This window comes from Syzygium oleosum, unplaced genomic scaffold (genome assembly GCF_021117445.2).
Source record: "Syzygium oleosum isolate NSW1041296 unplaced genomic scaffold, Sole_v2.1 Sole_v2.06, whole genome shotgun sequence".
Lineage (NCBI taxonomy): Eukaryota > Viridiplantae > Streptophyta > Magnoliopsida > Myrtales > Myrtaceae > Syzygium > Syzygium oleosum.
In genome coordinates this window covers 6,452,440-6,470,112 of record NW_026607490.1, presented here as the reverse complement: position 1 = coordinate 6,470,112, position 17,673 = coordinate 6,452,440, and the positions used below count along the sequence as shown (strand labels likewise).

Here is a 17,673-nt window from a genome sequence, read left to right as displayed (position 1 = left end):
CAGAATAAATGGACATATAGTCCAGATTATATATCCATAAAAAGACACCAGATACAGGTGAAGTACTGAACCAGAGTGGAAAATGCGACTTCAAGTAGGGCAAAGAACGAAAAAGCAAGTTCCAAAAGAGAAGGCAAAACATGTACGACTGAACCGATCAATGTGTGTGCAGTGTGCACTGCACTGCAACACCGAACGCAAGAAGATGGCGGGGGGGGGGGGGAGCGAGGGAACACATGTTGGAGAAGGGGAGCACGTGCAGCGAGACCCCAGGAGGGACTCGGCGAGCGGGCTGCACGTGCCCTGCTTCTCCAGCAGGAGCTCCTCCACTGGTGTGGCTCGAACGTTGTCTGAACCGATCTCGAGCTTCCTGCGTTTTGCGTAGTAAGTAGGAGCATGAAAAGCGAAGTGAAGTAAAGCGAAGGAACCTGCCCATGCATTTATAGACCCCAGTCCCCACTCACGAGAGACAGAGAGAGAGGGAGAGGGGGAGGGAGATTGAGTCTAGAAGTGGGCATTCTTTAAAGCGAATTCAACTCGAGTCAAGCCCACTTTTTCGCTTTTGTTTTTTTTTAACCCCTCTCCCCCCTCGTGATGATAATTGACTGCAAAAGGCCCAAGCACGGTTAATCTGAGAAACTCCAGTTGCATCGCTTTTCATGGTACGTTCTCGTTTTTGCTACATTTTTCACCATAATAAACCAACTAATGAGATGCGTGTTGCGGTGTCCATGCAACCCGTGCTGAATTGTGCACAAAATTTTCCAGATGGGTCCACTCGTGATGGGTGATTTATGGAGGTAATTATAAAAAAAATCGTTATTGTACGGAAGTCAATTCAGTAATAATATTTTTGATTTGGTCAATTTAATTATAAACATTTTGACGATCTAACAATGTAATTATTTTGGCTATTAACCGAAAATCACTGACGTGAATACTGGCCGTACTAAGCAGCACAACGGCAGTTGACGCAAACAATTTTTAAATTTTTTTCATTTTGTCACTTTACTTTTACTTTTTTTTTTAAAAAACAAAATCTTAAAAAATGCAAAAATTGGACGCACGTCAGCGATTTTCGGCTAAAATTGATCGAAATGATTATATTGATAAATTATCAAAAGATTTAAGACTAAAATGATCATATTAATGCAAAAAAAAAATTGATCATATTAAAAAATGTATAACTGAATTGACATCCGTATAATAATTATAAGACTTTTTTTTGGTAATTTTTTGATAGATATGAATCATTAGAGCTCTTGGTGGTTATCTCATTGAGGAGCTTACTACTTATGACAAATCGAAGGATGTTATCAAGGAGTCGGAAAGTTAACAAAAAGTTACTTTAATAATGTTTCCCACGATCTCATGTTTCGTGTGTTAAGTTTTACTCGCTCAAGATACTAATAAGAAAATCTCGTATATTCTCTTATGAAAAAAAAAAATCATTTGTCCAACGAAATACATTTACAATTATTTATTTTTTTGCTAGGAACAAAATACAGGTAGATTGGATTTTGAGATGATGTCGCAACCAGCTAGTAGGTATGACCTGGATGGTCAGGCTTTTTCTTTTTTTTGACGTCGACCGGTGAATCTTTACATGCATTTTACCGGATATTAACGATGTTATTACGTATGCAGCTCCCTGGTCAAATGTCGGATTCTCCCTGCCGCCGAAAACAGGGGGGGGGAATGCTTAACCCAACGCAAGTTACCCCCATTTCTCATCAAGTAAAAACACTCCTCTCTTTTTTTAGCTAAATCAAGTAAAAAAAATAAAATCAAAGCGTCAGTGAAATATGTATTTGTGTATACAACCGCTTTGAAAACTTAATTTCACGGCGAAAAGGGTCACGTATCTTTTACGAGATCACGTGTTCAATTCACTTTCGACATATCTTGTGTTCCTAACTGTCAATATCTTAGTGCTTTGTAACGGCGGGCGCGCCAACTTCGGATTTTCGACGAGTGATGCGCGATAGTAATTACACCAACTGAACTTTGTGTGGTAAAAGTGAAACTCTTGCGAGAGCATTTAGGGAGAGAGCTGCTAACATCGATCGCCCTTCCCGCGTTTTTTACGTATCATTAAAGAGCCAAACTCTTTCTCCTTTGATTGAAGTAGCTGAAACTTTTCACATTGTTCACGATTTATATTTGTATGGAATTTCTCTACCGTATACCATCTTCAATTGGGACCATACCATAAGGGTTTAAAATCATGCAATGGTGAGCTTTAAATACCGATTAAATCAAGCAACTTAATCTGCGAAACTTAATCCAGAGTAATTAGAGTTTTGCGATTGTTTAGAAGGACACACCACTCGACTCTGCTGAATAATATAATACAGAAAGGAGATTTGTTGGCGCATACATATATGAACCATCTAAAGATTTAGGATATACACAAGGCTTAAAATTATAGAAAGCTAAAAAATAAAAATAAAAATAAAAAAATCACTTCAACTTCAGATAGCTCTCATGTTAGTCGAAAGTCTTACTTTTTAGGAACCATATATTTAAGGAAATACTCAAATTGCAAGTCACCAAAATACATCCATCCATGGCAGTAAATAAAGAGTGTGAATGACTGAAACAGAAGATCTGTTGTCGCTGTTGTTTTGCTGATTAGCAGTTGCTCGACGAAGGACACAAGCCGAGTGAAAAACCTTTTTACCCCCATTGCTCGCAGAAGTTGTCAAAAGATCGGAGGTAGGGCGGGGGTGGAGAGAGAGAGAGAAGGGATGAGGTTTGACCCAAAAGAGGGCACTGATGGCGACGGTGGAAGGGAAGTGATAGTGAATGATGGTGGTCACCACCGGTCAGCCGAAACGTATCCATTTTGGCCTCCTCAGTCACAGAGAGATCAGGAGAGAGAGATAGAGAGAGAGAGAGCATAAGTTAGCGTGAAAGTAGGGCGAAAATTTAACGCACAGATCGCGCTCAGAGAGAGAGAGAGAGAGAGTGAAGAGACACCATCATATCAGCAGAAGAAGAAGCGAACACAAGTAAAGAGAACGGTGTGGGGGAGAGAGAGAGAGAGAGAGAGAGAGAGGGGAAGGGGGTTGCGTGTGGTGGGAAGCAAAGCAAAGCCAAAAAACTGAGAGACGGATTCAAATTGGAAGGAAAAGGAGTTCTTGTGTTGGTTCTGGGGCGAGCAGTGTGAGTCCCAATGTGGATTTGATTCCCCCCCACCCCACCACTCCCTTCCCTGGCGTTATTATTTCAAAAAATTATTGGGCAACATGCCACCAACAACCTTAAATCATACCCACATTTACCCTCCATCACATTTATTCTTCGTGACCCAAAAAATCATTACATTTACCCCTCGTTAAAGATCCGTCAAACAAGAATCGCTAAAAATTTATATACATGAATGCTGGAACGGCATGATAAAAACGACTTTATTTTTGCTGGAAAATCATTTAACGGCTCTTGACGGAAGGTAAACGTGTCACATATGCACAAGTTTGAAGTTTGTTATGTCACGAGAAATAATTTAGGGTAAATGTGTCACGGTGAATATAGTTTTAGGGTTTTTATGTCAAAAAAAAAGTCGGGAAAAATGTGTTCGGCATAGTTCGGGGTATTTTGTAGCTTTCTCCCAAAATTATTTATTCGTAAAAAAAATTCAAACAATAAAAAATATAGATGCACTCTTTTTCTTCTTTTTTCTTCGTCCCGTATTTCTAGGTGGGTATTTCTGTTTCCTTCTTTTTTACCCATCCCTTTCCCCTGCATCTCTGCATCTGCTCCCAAGGTGATTCTGTTCTCTGGAAACGGTCCCGATGAAGATTAAGGTTGTTAAAATTATTAAAATCCATGATGTTGAGAAGAAGAAGGAACTTCTAAGAAGAAGAAAGATGAATGAGTAAGAATCTTTTTTGTTGTTTATGATTTCTATCGTGTATTTCCATTGATACAACCTCCTGCGTTTATAGGATTTTACAAGGTGAACAATATCTACAATTAAGGAATCACGAATGGAAACTAAATAACTGATTTGATTATCGATGCAGACGAAGAAGATCATGTTTCTGATTTGGTGGACCTTGATTGTTGCTAATTTGATTCTGTTAACAATCTGGTTTCTGATTTGGTGGAGCTTGATTGTTGCTGATTTGATTCTGTTAACAAAGGTTTAGGAAATACTTTAAAATGATGTAAGAAGAACTAAGAGCAAAGGCAATGATAGGTGCAAATTACAATTCTTAATAGCATGTCGGGACCGTGTTCGTGATTTTCTTGTTCATTCATGTCGATAGCGAAACGTCACGACTTTTATTCGACGGGGTAATCGACATATTCCATACAGCTCGTTGTGAACGAGTATTTGATCGATTGGTCTCGAATAGTTTGAGTTATTGCGTCAACAGCACTTTTTCCCAAATATCCCTAACAAAAGTGGCAGATGAGGCTGGAGGATTGCACGGGGCATGTACTTCCAATGCATGTTCGCAAACGGATTTGGATTCTGACAAGCCTACTCATCCGATCTTTGATCTCAATCGATCGGACACCATTCCACGCAATCAACATAAAATTGACATTTGAGGTGGGTTTTCGACTAACATGGCATGTGTAACCTTATAATAAAAGGGTACAGGCCATCCATCGTCATCATCTTCGACGAGTCACGCAGGTTGCATGGAGCGTTCCGTAGGCATGGCCGGTCGAAGAGGAAGCCAAAGTCACAAGTCATGAGAAATGTCTCGATCCTTCTTGTGTAGAGGGCTTTGTTGTGTACTTAAAACATTTTTAGGGGCTGAATGGATTATTATGCACTTATTTCCCTTGGCAGCGTCGGTCCATCTCTTTACCATAGTGGTGAAAAACTAGTAAATGTATCGGATGGCTATGAAGTTCTTCTATTGTAAACACGTTATCTGATAATGTGGGCCTCCATTGATTTGCAAAGTTGAGGCCCTTCGTCCTCAATCTACGAACACAAAAGTTCTTCTATCAATGTGACTTGCAAACAGGCTTCATTGTTACCATTTCGGCTGCCAACACTTCCGATAAAAGCTCAGGGATTTCCTTGCGGTGGCCGCCGCTAGACCCCGACCGATGGGCGCTCGAGACTGATATCGTGCCCCAAACTCTAAGCCAGACCCTTTTACCATGACTAATATATTAGTAGAACTATCTCCTTCCTTTTAACGGATCTCGTTAAAAAGACGTCGGGGAGGCCGGTTTAAAGCAATCGAATAGGGAAAATACCGCCATTTTGGCAAGTAGGCAGGCCTAGCGGCGGCCGTTTAACGAGCCCTCTCCGGGAGCACTCGCTAACAAGACCCCCGACTCCATATCGCGGGAAAACGATCGAGCCAAGTAGATGGGCCTGGACGAGCATGACTGGACCGGGCCGGGCCGGGCTTGGGCCTTGGGCCTCGACGAGCGAGGAGCGAACGATGAGGACAAAAGCTAAAGTTTAACCCCCTCACGCGACCGCGACGCCCGCCTGGCCTCCATGCCCTCTTTTGTCGCCACATGTCCTACCTCCTCACTCGCTGATGTCACATCACATCATTCCCCCTCACGGTCCCAGTGGTCCCCACCGGGTCCTGCCGATCTTATCCCCGATTCCATCCCCAACTTGCCACATCGACCAATCTCCTCCCAGATCCAGAATCGACGGCCCACGATGGATCTCGCCCCCTCCAGACTCGTTCGACCTTTAACGCCTAGCTCGTCTTTATAATACCTCTGCCCGATGAGTCTTCCGCTCATCAGGCAGAGGTAGCTGCTATCCATTGATCCCTGGGAGTTCTCCCCGATCGGTTAACGCGCGCGCGCCGACCTAGCTTAGCCTGCGCCCCATGGGGCTACTGGACCAGCTCTGGGACGACACCGTCGCCGGCCCCCGGCCTGAGAGCGGCCTCGGGAGGCTCCGGAAGTTCAGCACCTTCAGCTCCCGATCGAGCTCCGGCAAGGGTACGGGGTTGTCCTGGTGGTGAAGCCAATCTCAAAGCGGATCTCGCAAGAGTTTTGATTGAATCCATGCATGCACACGCGCGCACACACACAGTACACACCACCTAGTATTGAACAAATCGAGTAATTTTGAGAAAATAACGGCGATAATCCGTGAGACGATCGACAGTTCTTTCGGCGATTCCGGTGGATTACGCGTTTTTCGAGCCTGATTGAGTTGTTATCGGTTAAATATGACAGTAAGAGCTTAATGATTGATGATGATTTGCATGGGAAGTCCGATAGATTATCGTTGACGACTGTACTTCGCGACGGGTTTTGTGTTTTGGAGCAGAATCAGAGGGAGGAGGGAGCGTGAAGACGTACGGCGATCAGGAGGCGGCGCCGTCGGAGGAGGCGATAAAGGTGACGCGAAGCATAACGATAGTGAAGCCGCCGGGGTACCAGTCCGGCTCGCCGCCGGTCTCTCCGGCCGGGTCGACTCCGCCGGTATCCCCTTTCTCCGGTAAGAACGATGGTAACCTCATCGTTCATTCATTATTGTTTCAGACCAGTGCGCCAAAAATTCTCTCTAGAAATATCCGAAATGATAATCTAACAGCAGGTGGGGCCCTCGTGTTTCGTCTTTTGCCTGCTGACAGTATATGATTGATGGACCACCTCCCGTGATAATGCCAATTTAGGTGGAGGAAAATAGACGTTTAGTATTATAAAATTCACATTTTGGAAATGACATTCGTGTCCCTGTCCTTTGAGTGTTGACTTCCTTCCTTCCATGCATTATTCATCTTCTCTTGTATTTTCTCTGAAACGGATGGATCCGAGCATCAAGACCTTTACTTTGGGTATATTCAAATTCAGCGAGATGATAGTGCTAATTTCTTTGATCGGAGTAGCGGAAGAATCCCTAATCTTGCCTTTGGTTGGCATGAATAAGATCTAGTAATTGGTTTTTCCGATGAACCTTGCTTCATGTTTGTTCACACATGTGTGAAGCACTTCCTGTGTAGAATGATGCTCCTGAGGGTTCTTATGTTAAGATCGCGATGGCGGCTCGTCTCGGATCATCGGTATCTTGACTCGCGCGGCCTCGAGATGCATTGATCTGTTAGATCGGATTATACGGGCGATAGGGATGTGTTATTGCGTTGTTTTGATATAGATAGACCGATGAGTGACGACGAGACCGTGATGATGGTTATGAGTATGTGCCGCTTCTAATGGTGACATGAACATGTGTACACAGGAGGTGGAAGAGGGCAGTTTCTATTCCGGAGGAGATCAATGTCCGATGCCTACGAGAAGCCAAGTGAGGCTCGACCCAGGAGCACTCCTGATCCTTACGACGTGTGAGCTATGACATAGACACGGAGTTTCGACTCCCTTCGGCAGCCCAAGATAACCCCGTGTGCGTCTGTTCGACCCCTTTGTTCTTGCTATGTATAACCTATGCATGTATGTAGGTTTGCACGCATGTTTGAATATGCTGCCACGGCCACTTCAGTAGCATGCATCATCTAGATATAGGAGTCTGTGTGTATCAGTGCGTATGTGAGATGGGTCGTGAGTCGTCTCGTTGCGTAGAATCAGTCTGTAGTCTGTTCTCTGTACATTGTAGTGCTTTCACTTTAGATCCGAATCTGAGCCTTTTGCTGCTTGTAAGTTTTGTTGGAGAAAATAGAGCATGTTCGTATGTTCTTTGTTTCCTTAAACGTTCTCTGGTGATTCTCTCTCTCTCTCTCTTGTCTCTACATGTCTGCAATAAGGGAACAAAGCAGCAGCAAGTTGAAATACCCCGGACCTTACATGATGATACCATTACCGCATGTCGCTTGTGTCGTGTGAGGAGAGCCTGTTGATCACGACCCTCCGCCTTCGTGATGACAGCCCGTTCACTAGTTAACTAGTTCACTATATGTCGGGAGGGACTGTCCCTGATGACGCCGACCATTTTTGTTAATTGAAAACTTCATCGCAATGATGTTACCTTCTTGCGTGGTTGATGCAAATGAACTTTTGCGAGACATGGTCGACGGATGAAATGGGTGATTTGGAGTGAATCTTTGCATTGTGCCATGCGAGCGCATGTACTTACTGGGCAATCGTAAGGTTCAGTCATTCTTCCTTGGCCAAACACAGAGCATTTTTGGGCAGGAAAACAATGAACTTCTTGAGCACCTTCAAGCTCAAAATCATGTCTGATTATTTTATTCTTTTTTGCATTGACTATATGGCAAAGTGGAAGCTCAAGTACAAGGAACTAGAAGTAACATCTTGTTATACAAATTTATGATTCAAAAAAAATTTATGAATATTATAAAAATATCGAACACCCTCTTCACTTTTGACCTATTTTGCATTCTCTATTTCTCAAGAGGATTTTATCAATATGTGTCCTAGGGTGACTTGTTAAGCATCTAATTAAGAAAAGTTTGTCATTTTTCGTTTGCTGTCAATCTCGGATTAAATGAAATAAGTGCATTTGAAGTGAAAACATTTCCTTTATAAGTATGGTTAACACGAACGCATTTGTTAATAGGATCATTCGCAAAAATACCACTTTACATCCTCCCACAAGACCTCTCAACCGAAAACACCAAATTGCCCTTTACTCTATTAAAACAAACCCTTTTTCTAAACGGGCAAAAAAAGCCCGGGAAGACTGAATACCCAGACCGCCAAATTTTTGGATTCGAGTAAGACCGAGCTAGTACTCGGGCAAGTTTTGAAATTCTCATTAGGATCGCTTCGGGTTTTTGAGCCTAAGATGCTTGAGCATTGATTGGCTCTGCTCGGCTCGGCCCAGCCCAAAATGTTTTTGGAAAAATATAGTTATATCTAAAATTAGAAGAAAAATAAAATAAAATAATTATTCATGTAATAATTATCAACATCCATAAGTCACAAAACCTAGAAAATTAACTATAAAACTTCAAATGAGTCGGCAAAAGTATGTTATTTTAAGATTGAGATATGCAAACTTCCTTTCACAAATTAGTATTCCCTTTTGGGTCTCACTCCTCTCTTCTATGTAATGTGTGTGCGGCGCTCGTGGGGATTAAACCTCGGACCTGGTACTCTCATGCCCCACTCCCCCTCCTCCTTCCCAATTCTTTTATCAGTAAGGCCACATGCTTGTTAGCACATTAGTTATTTCAAAGATGCATGTTCGAGTTTTGTAATTTGATAATGAATAATATTTTTGAATACAAACTTTAAAAACAAAAATTTCAGGCTTTACCTACTTGGATTGAACCATGTAAATTTTGTCTAGGTCTTTACCTCTTTCTCAGCTTGGCCTAGCAAAGTTAGGTCGGTATATACGTGCTAGTTCCTATTAGAGATGAGCATGGTTCCAAGGTAGAATCTAGAACCGGAGAACTAGACTGGTGAGAACTTGTCCGGTTCTAGGTTTTAGAATATGCATAGTAGGTTCCAGCTTCCTAAAATTGGCGAACCTATTTTGACGGTTAGGTTTAAGGTTTAAGTAGGTGGAACCTAGAACCTAGAATCCGGAACATGAAACCTAGAATAAGTTTTTGTGTTTTTCTTAGTCTATATCTTTTCGTGATCCCGCGATATTCTATGGTGTCCGATGATAAGTGTATAATCCGAAATCACTAGTTTGAGCTTCCGTTTTGTGATTGAGATTTTTACTTTGTTAATGGGTAATATTCTTCGTGCATTTAAATATAAGTTGTGGTTAATGGATTGTAGATGTCACGCCCCGAACCCCGCGGGCGCACGACATCCCGCTATGGTCGTTAAAATGCGACATCCCAGGACTCGTCGCCGACCCTTTTCTTTTTATCTTTGAATTACGCAAGCGGAAACGATAACCAACACAACAATCCCCAGACAATAATTAAATCAGGGATAGCAGAGGAAAACCAGACATAACAACAGCCATTTTTTAATATTCACTTGATTAACCCCTGGGAACATACTTACAGGCCCATTCCGGGCGTTTCCACAAAAACCAGCAAAAGACAAAGGTTAGGGTTAATCTACTCCATCCAAAAGATCAGCTTCCAGGCCTAACCCTCAAGGACCAACCAAAAACTGCGGTACTCCAAACCGCATAAGAAGCAACGACAAGTTAAGGTCCTGAAAAAGGTTTAACAACAACAAATGAGATAAAATCTCAATAAGTTAACGGCCTAAGCCCCGCTTAGGAGGCCAACTCGCACGGGGTCCCTAAACAGCGAAACGGCAACAACAACATCGTTAACAACCACATGCATCCTCACCTCGCCTTGGTACACACATTGATGAAATGCATATGTCACATACTCGAAGCATTTAACGAGATTTTCCATGCATTAATGCAACACAGTCGCGCGTGTCTCGATTATAAGGCAAAACCCACTTGGGCACGTCCCATACCATGCCTAGCAGTTTCTACCCCATAATCAGGCACTATGCATCACACGTATTCCAATTATTACGCCCCCTCGGGGCCACCACACATCAAGCGATACGCAGCAAGATGGCGGTCTACCGGTAAAAACCGGGCTCCGTCCCGCCCCATCGGGCACGGCTACGTCAAACGATACACAGGATGACGGCATTCCAATACGGCAACATCAAACGATACACAGTAAGATGGTATCCCGTAAGGAGCATCGAGTCCGGCCTCGGGCCGCGACAAGGCATCCGGGGTATCGGCACTCCAGATTATCCCCAGGCATCCGATAAATCGGGCAACGTCAAGCGATACACAGCAAGACGGCTTTAACGTGTGACCACACGAGCACACAAGCATACCGGCCAATTATTATCTTTTCAATTAGCCCATGCGTCCATGAATAGTGCTCCCACAATGCCGCATAACAAACCAAGTGGTCACACATGCAAACAATCAATCAATTCTTGCACTCTTCGATATCAAACACGAATATCAATCACAAAGTATCACTAACATTACTTGGCATAACAGAATAAAATAATTTAATTCCAAAAGTCTCATAAATTTTCCACAGAAACTTTCGATCAAACAATTTGCCATAAAATCAATTTAATACGACAATACACGGCAAAATCGCCAACATTCAAGCTAGAAATCATAATTTGAAATTATAAATTTTTCGAAATAACAATAAATTAAATTCGAAATTAATTAATTACTAATATCCGAAAATAATTTAATATTCCAAAATGTCAAAATATTTCCTCGAATTGAAATCATTCAAATCATTTCCTAAAAATGCCAATTTATACGGTAAAATCCAACATTGGCATCACAATATGACGTTAGAAATTTCCGAAAATAATAGCATTTAATTTTCGGAAATTAATTATTTAATAATAAAATATTAATATTTAAATCCGAAAATAATAAAATAATATTTAATTCCGAAAATATTTTTATTTAATAAAATAATCAACAATATTAATATAATTGATAACCTATCACCACATCACGATAACTTATCACGCGAACGATAACCTATCACCAAAGGTTATCTAATAATTCAACATTAATTTAATCTAAACCTTAATTAAACTTAACATAAACTACCCTAAGCAAGTTTAACACCCTAAACACGGGATTAGGGGTTAACTTACTCGGCTAACGCCGGCGACGACGCGAGGACGACGGCGGCGACAAGGGCGGTCCGCGGTGGCTTCCGGTTCGGTTTCGGCGGCCGGCGGACGACGGCGAACGAGCGCGGCGAGGGAGACAACCGGCCAAGTGGGGTCAAGCCCGGCGTGGCTTGGCTGTTCCGTCGACCGGGACAGCAGCGGCGACGGTCGGAGGTGGACGAGGCGCACGCACGGCGAAGCTCGACCTGGACGGCGGTGGCGAGCGACGGAGGCGAGCGGAGCTTGACCGCGGCGGCCGGACAAGGCGGACACGGCTCGGTCGGGACGATGGACGGACGACGATGGTTGGGGGGAAGGCGCAGCGACGGTTGCTCGCGGCGGGGAGGATGACGGCTGGGCCGACGGGAGGCGCGATCGGCTCCGGCGAGGGCGCCGCTCGCGCCTTGGCTGGGAGAACAGAAACGAGGGTCGGCGGTGGCGCCCGGCACTGGGACGACGGTGACGAGCGGCGGAGGTGGACGACTCACGGCGGGTGGCTGGTTCCGCGAGAAGGGCTAGTCGGCGCAAAAAAATGAAGAAGCGAAGCGAGTAGCCGACGGGAAGCGAAGCAAGGGAGAAGCAAGACCAGCGAAGGAGAAGAAGAAGGGAAAAAGAAAAAGAAGAAGAAAAGGGGAAATGATGGGGCTAGGGAGGTAGATGGGGGTTTGGTGGTCAGACACGCAAAAAGGGAGGGGGAGACCGGCGGAAAAAGAGGAGAGAGAGAGAGAGAAAAAGCAAAGGTCAAATCGCAATAATCGCGATCCAACGGCCACGGTTTAAACCCGAAAAATGATCCGACGGTCCCCGAAAAAAATCCTAATTAATATTTTTAGGATTTGGCCAAAAGGGTGTTAATAAAAACACACTGCGAGGGTGATCTACCAGTCCAAATTCGCACCCGGTCAAAAATTCACTTTTCACGTATCCCAGGTAATATCGAGATTGACCACACTAATATCGACACCGTCCAATTAAATTCGTTCCGGAATTCCGAGAAATTCGACGCCAAAGTTTGGGCTCTAAATAACGGCCAAATTCGATCGAATGCGATTCTAGCGAAATCTCAATTTTTAAAAACAATAACCGGGAGTGATCAGTTCCCGGGCGAGATTTTACTATAAGCACACTGACGAATTACACGTTTTATAAATCCCAAAAATGTGCCAAAATTCGGAATGTCACAACTCTTTCCCCCTTACAAAAATTTCGTCCTCGAAATTTATACCCCAACCCAACTATTCAAACAAATGGGGGTATTGGTGTCGCATCAACTCTTCACTTTCCCACGTGGCTCCCTCGGTCCCATGATGTTGCCACACTACTTTGACAAGAGGAATCGTTTTGTTTCTTAATACCTGCTCCTTCCGATCCTCAATTCTCACGGGTCTTTCCACGTACGACACTCTGTCATCCACGTCGATCTCTTCGTAGTTCAAAACGTGGGTCGGATCCGGTTCATACTTTCTAAGCATAGACACGTGGAATACATCATGTACTTGAGCCAACCTTGGTGGCAATGCTAGACGATATGCCAACGCTCCAATTCGCTCCAAGATTTCGAACGGTCCTACATATCTTGGGCTCAGCTTGCCTTTCTTGCCAAAGCGCGATATCCCTCGCATCGGTGATACCTTGAGGAACACATGATCTCCGACTTGGAACTCCAATGGTCTACGTCGCCTATCTGCGTAAGTTTTCTGGCGACTTTGAGCAGTCCTTAGTCTATACCTGATGACTTTAACAGCATCCGACGACTGTTGTACCAACTCGGGTCCCGAAATCTTTCGTTCTCCAACTTCGTTCCAACAAACAGGAGTCCTACAGGGTCTGCCATAAAGTGCTTCGAAAGGTGCCATTTTGATACTCTGCTGATAACTGTTATTGTACGCGAATTCGACAAGATGCAACTGTTCTTCCCAACTCCCTTTGAAATCCAAAACGCAGGCTCGTAGCATATCCTCGAGAGTCTGAATCGTTCTCTCGGATTGTCCATCTGTCTGCGGATGAAAAGCAGTGCTATACTGCAGCTTTGTTCCCATGGCGCCTTGAAGACTTTTCCAGAACGTGGCGGTGAACTTGGGGTCTCGATCTGACGTGATCGTCACCGGCACGCCATGGAGACGAACTATATGTCTCACATACAACTCAGCATACTTGTCCATGGCAAAGTCCTTTCGCACTGGAATGAAATGAGCAAACTTTGTGAGTCTATCTACCACAACCCAGATGGAATCATTACCTCTTTGACTCCTCGGTAGACCCATCACGAAGTCCATCGTGATATGCTCCCATTTCCATTCTGGTATTTCCAGCGGTTGCAATAGTCCACCAGGTCTACAGTGTTGAGCCTTCACCTGTTGACACGTTAAACATCTAGCCACATGCTTGGCAATATCTCCTTTCATGCCATTCCACCAATAATATTGGCGAAGATTCTGATACATTTTTGTGCTGCCCGGATGAATACTGTAGTTACTGCGATGAGCTTCTGCTAAAATTTCCTCTTTAAGTCTTTCATCATTGGGCACACACAACCGTCCACGAAACTTCAAGATCCCATCATCGGATACTTGAAAGTCAGGTTTCCTCTTAGATGCGTCCATTTGCAGAATCTTTTGCAGTTCAGGATCCGAAGGTTGCGCTGCTTTAATCTTAATTTGTACTTCGGGTTCAATTCTGAGAGTAGCCATTAAACTCGAGAGGTGACTTACCTCGAACCTAAAATCCGAGTCCCGGAATCCTTCAAGCAAAATCCATTCTTGAACCATCATATGCGCAATCGAGGACTTTCGGCTTAACGCATCGGCTACCTTGTTAGCCTTACCCGGATGATACAAAATGTCGCAATCATAGTCCTTCAGCAACTCCATCCATCTACGCTGTCTCATATTCAATTCTTTCTGCGAAAATAGATACTTTAAACTCTGATGATCCGTATAGATATGAAACCTTTCTCCGCACAGATAATGCCTCCAAATCTTAAGCGCGAATATGATAGCAGCCAATTCCAAGTCGTGTGTCGGGTAATTCAACTCGTGTGGTCTTAATTGTCGGGACGCATATGCTACAACTCTTCCATGTTGCATTAAAACACATCCCAATCCTTTGTATGACGCGTCGCTGTAAATCTCATATCCCCCAGAACCAGACGGTAAGGTTAGAACAGGTGCAGTAGTTAGCTTCTGCTTAAGCTCTTGAAAACTACGCTCACACTTATCCGTCCATTCGAACTTCATGTCCTTTTTCAGTAATCGCGTCAAGGGCATGGCTATAGCAGAAAACTTTTCCACGAACCTCCTGTAATAGCCGGCCAATCCCAAGAAACTCCGAACTTCAGTTACCGTCGTTGGTCTAGGCCAATTCATAACCGCCTCAATCTTAGCTGGGTCTACTGAAATTCCTTCCCCAGAAATCACGTGTCCAAGGAAAGCCACTCGAGTTAACCAAAACTCGCACTTACTAAGCTTGGCATACAATTTATGATCTCGAAGAGTCTGCAGCACTATCCTCAAATGCTGTTGGTGTTCCTCTGAACTCTTCGAATACACCAAAATGTCATCAATGAACACGATCACGAACTTATCCAAATACTCCTTGAACACCCTGTTCATCAAGTCCATAAAAGCTGCAGGCGCATTTGTCAGACCAAACGGCATCACGGTAAACTCATAATGTCCATAGCGCGTTCTAAATGCCGTCTTCGGTATATCTTCCTTTCGAATTCTCAACTGGTGGTAACCTGTCCTCAGGTCTATCTTCGAGAATACCGAAGCTCCTTGAAGTTGGTCAAACAAATCATCTATCCTAGGCAACGGATACTTATTCTTAATCGTCACCTGATTGAGTTGCCGATAGTCGATACAAAGGCGCAACGACCCGTCCTTCTTCCTTACAAATAGAACTGGCGCTCCCCAAGGTGATGCACTAGGACGAATAAATCCTTTGTCCAACAATTCCTGCATCTGAACCTTTAACTCCTTCAATTCCGATAATGCCATTCTATAAGGTGCCTTAGAAATCGGTTCCGTTCCAGGGGCCAACTCAATCACAAATTCGATTTCCCTTTCTGGGGGCAACCCAGGCAATTCCTCAGGGAAAACGTCCGAAAATTCTCGCACCACAGCAATATCTTGCATACCAGGTTCCTCTACCAAAGTGTCAATTACAGTCGCCAAATAGCCTTGGCAACCCTCATCCAATAACTGAGTCGCCTCGAGTGACGAGATTAAAGGGATCGAAGGTCCTCCTCGATTCCCGACAAACTCAAAACCGACACTCCCTACTGGCTCAAACTGTATCGTCTTACGATAGCAGTTTACCGTGGCTCGTTGCTTGGTGAGCCAATCCATTCCAATAATCACGTCAAAGTCGAACATCGTCAAAACAATCAAATCTATGCTGTCCTCACGACCACCAACAGATAATCTACAACCAGTACAGCCTACTGCAGACACTATACTATCCTTTAAAGGGGTAGAAATATTATAAACCACTCCCAGCGGTTTCGGACTTAACCCCACTAATTCCACAAATTGCTTAGCCACAAATGAATGCGTAGCTCCAGGATCAAACAAAGCATAGGCAGCATGGTCGTGTAATGAAACCGTACCTGTAATGACGGCAGGCGAGTCCTCCGCCTCCTTCCTTGTGACAGCATAGACCCTGCCTTGCACTTGGGGTCGGTTCCACTGGTTCGGCGGGGCACTACTTGCAGGTTGTCCTACCTGCTGCATTGGTCTTTGCGCTCCCGCTGCCTGGCGTGGACAGTCTCTCACGTGGTGGCCGTGCTGGCCACATCCAAAACAAACTCCCGCCCTCATAGGGCAAGGGGCTGATCCATGGTGTCTTCCACAGAATCGACAGGGGCCATTATTGTTGTACACCGGTTTCCTCACGCCACCTTTCTTATTAGGAGGGACGTGGAACTTACTTCCTGTCATTGGTCTCTTCCCAAACCGATGATTATCCTTGTTTGGCACAAACCGCGATCCAGACGCGGCTGTCCTCTCAGCCAAGTTTCTCTCAATTAATTGCGCTCTTTCATACAGCTCATTATAGTCCTTCAGATTCAGGGGCACCAGTTGATCCTTAATCTCAGGTTTCAGCCCATCCCTAAACCTCCTTGCCTTGTCAACTGGGTCTTCAATCAACCTCGGGGCATATTGGGACAGCTCAGCAAACCTTGCCTCGTACTGGGTCTACCGACAATTGGTTCTGCCGAAGACGCTGAAACTCATTCATCTTCTGCTCTCGAGCGCAGTCCGAAAAGTACTTATTATAAAAAGCTTCCACGAAGGCACCCCACACCCGAGCCGTACCTTCGGGAAATGCCCTCCTCTGGGTAGCTTCCCACCAAGTACTGGCGTTACCTTGCAATTGGTAGACTGCCAGTGTCACCTTGTCTTCATCTGTACATCTCAATAAGGCAAAAACCTTATCCAACTCCCTAATCCAGAGGGTTGCAGCCTCAGGATCACCCGCGCCAGTGAACTTGGGCGGCTTGAGTTTCAGAAATTGCTCCACCAACTTGTGCATGGGCTGGTTCCCATTTCCATTGCCAGCTAACGGAACATCTACGGGGGCACAAAGGCGCAGGTGCGGAGTGCGGGTGCGAGTGCGAAGTGCGAAGTGCGCCGACGGCGGCGGCGGCGGCGGCGGATTCCGAGCCCGCCTTTGCCCTATTAAAGTCTCTAAAGCCTGCAGGATCTGGTCCAATCTAGGATCTCCTGGTGCTCTCCTTCTGGCACCAGCCTGACCTGGTTCGGCCCTTCTCCTAGGGGCTCTCGGTTCAGGATTATCCATCTCGCAGGATCTTTACAGAAACCTGCTTTCCAATTCCAACAAGGAATTAGAATTCCTGAACAACTTGCTTACGAATGAAAAAGCTAACAACCAAACACAGGCACTTAGTGTCTTCCTAACTCACTATCCCAAAACCCATCGCACCTTATCACTCCAAGTCTCGACCAAACTTGGATCGAGCTGACCTTGCTCTGATACCAATTCGGACGGGGATGTCACGCCCCGAACCCCGCGGGCGCACGACATCCCGCTATGGTCGTTAAAATGCGACATCCCAGGACTCGTCGCCGACCCTTTTCTTTTTATCTTTGAATTACGCAAGCGGAAACGATAACCAACACA

At 44.7% G+C, this 17,673-nt stretch overlaps 2 protein-coding genes across 3 annotated transcripts; one reads left to right on the top strand and one right to left on the bottom strand.

The window, feature by feature from the left end:
* Positions 1 to 5,720: 5,720 nt before the first annotated feature.
* On the top strand, positions 5,721 to 7,655 carry LOC115694181 (dormancy-associated protein homolog 3-like). Of its 2 annotated transcripts, none has more exons than XM_030621310.2 (3): positions 5,721 to 5,943; positions 6,278 to 6,460; positions 7,190 to 7,655. In XM_030621310.2, the coding sequence occupies exons 1-3, from the start codon at positions 5,829 to 5,831 to the stop codon at positions 7,294 to 7,296; spliced, it is 405 nt and encodes a 134-aa protein (XP_030477170.1). In that variant the 5' UTR covers positions 5,721 to 5,828; the 3' UTR covers positions 7,297 to 7,655. The 2 variants fall into 2 exon arrangements, with proteins under 2 accessions (XP_030477170.1, XP_030477171.1); XM_030621311.2 differs by having other exon boundaries at positions 5,725 to 5,943; positions 6,278 to 6,448.
* A 5,362-nt stretch (positions 7,656 to 13,017) lies between these two features.
* LOC130138489 (uncharacterized) lies at positions 13,018 to 17,331 on the bottom strand. The gene is made up of 4 exons (XM_056312707.1): positions 16,837 to 17,331; positions 14,622 to 16,727; positions 13,769 to 13,883; positions 13,018 to 13,160 (listed from the first exon to the last, which is right to left on the bottom strand). The coding sequence occupies exons 1-4, from the start codon at positions 17,329 to 17,331 to the stop codon at positions 13,018 to 13,020; spliced, it is 2,859 nt and encodes a 952-aa protein (XP_056168682.1).
* Positions 17,332 to 17,673: the final 342 nt, after the last annotated feature.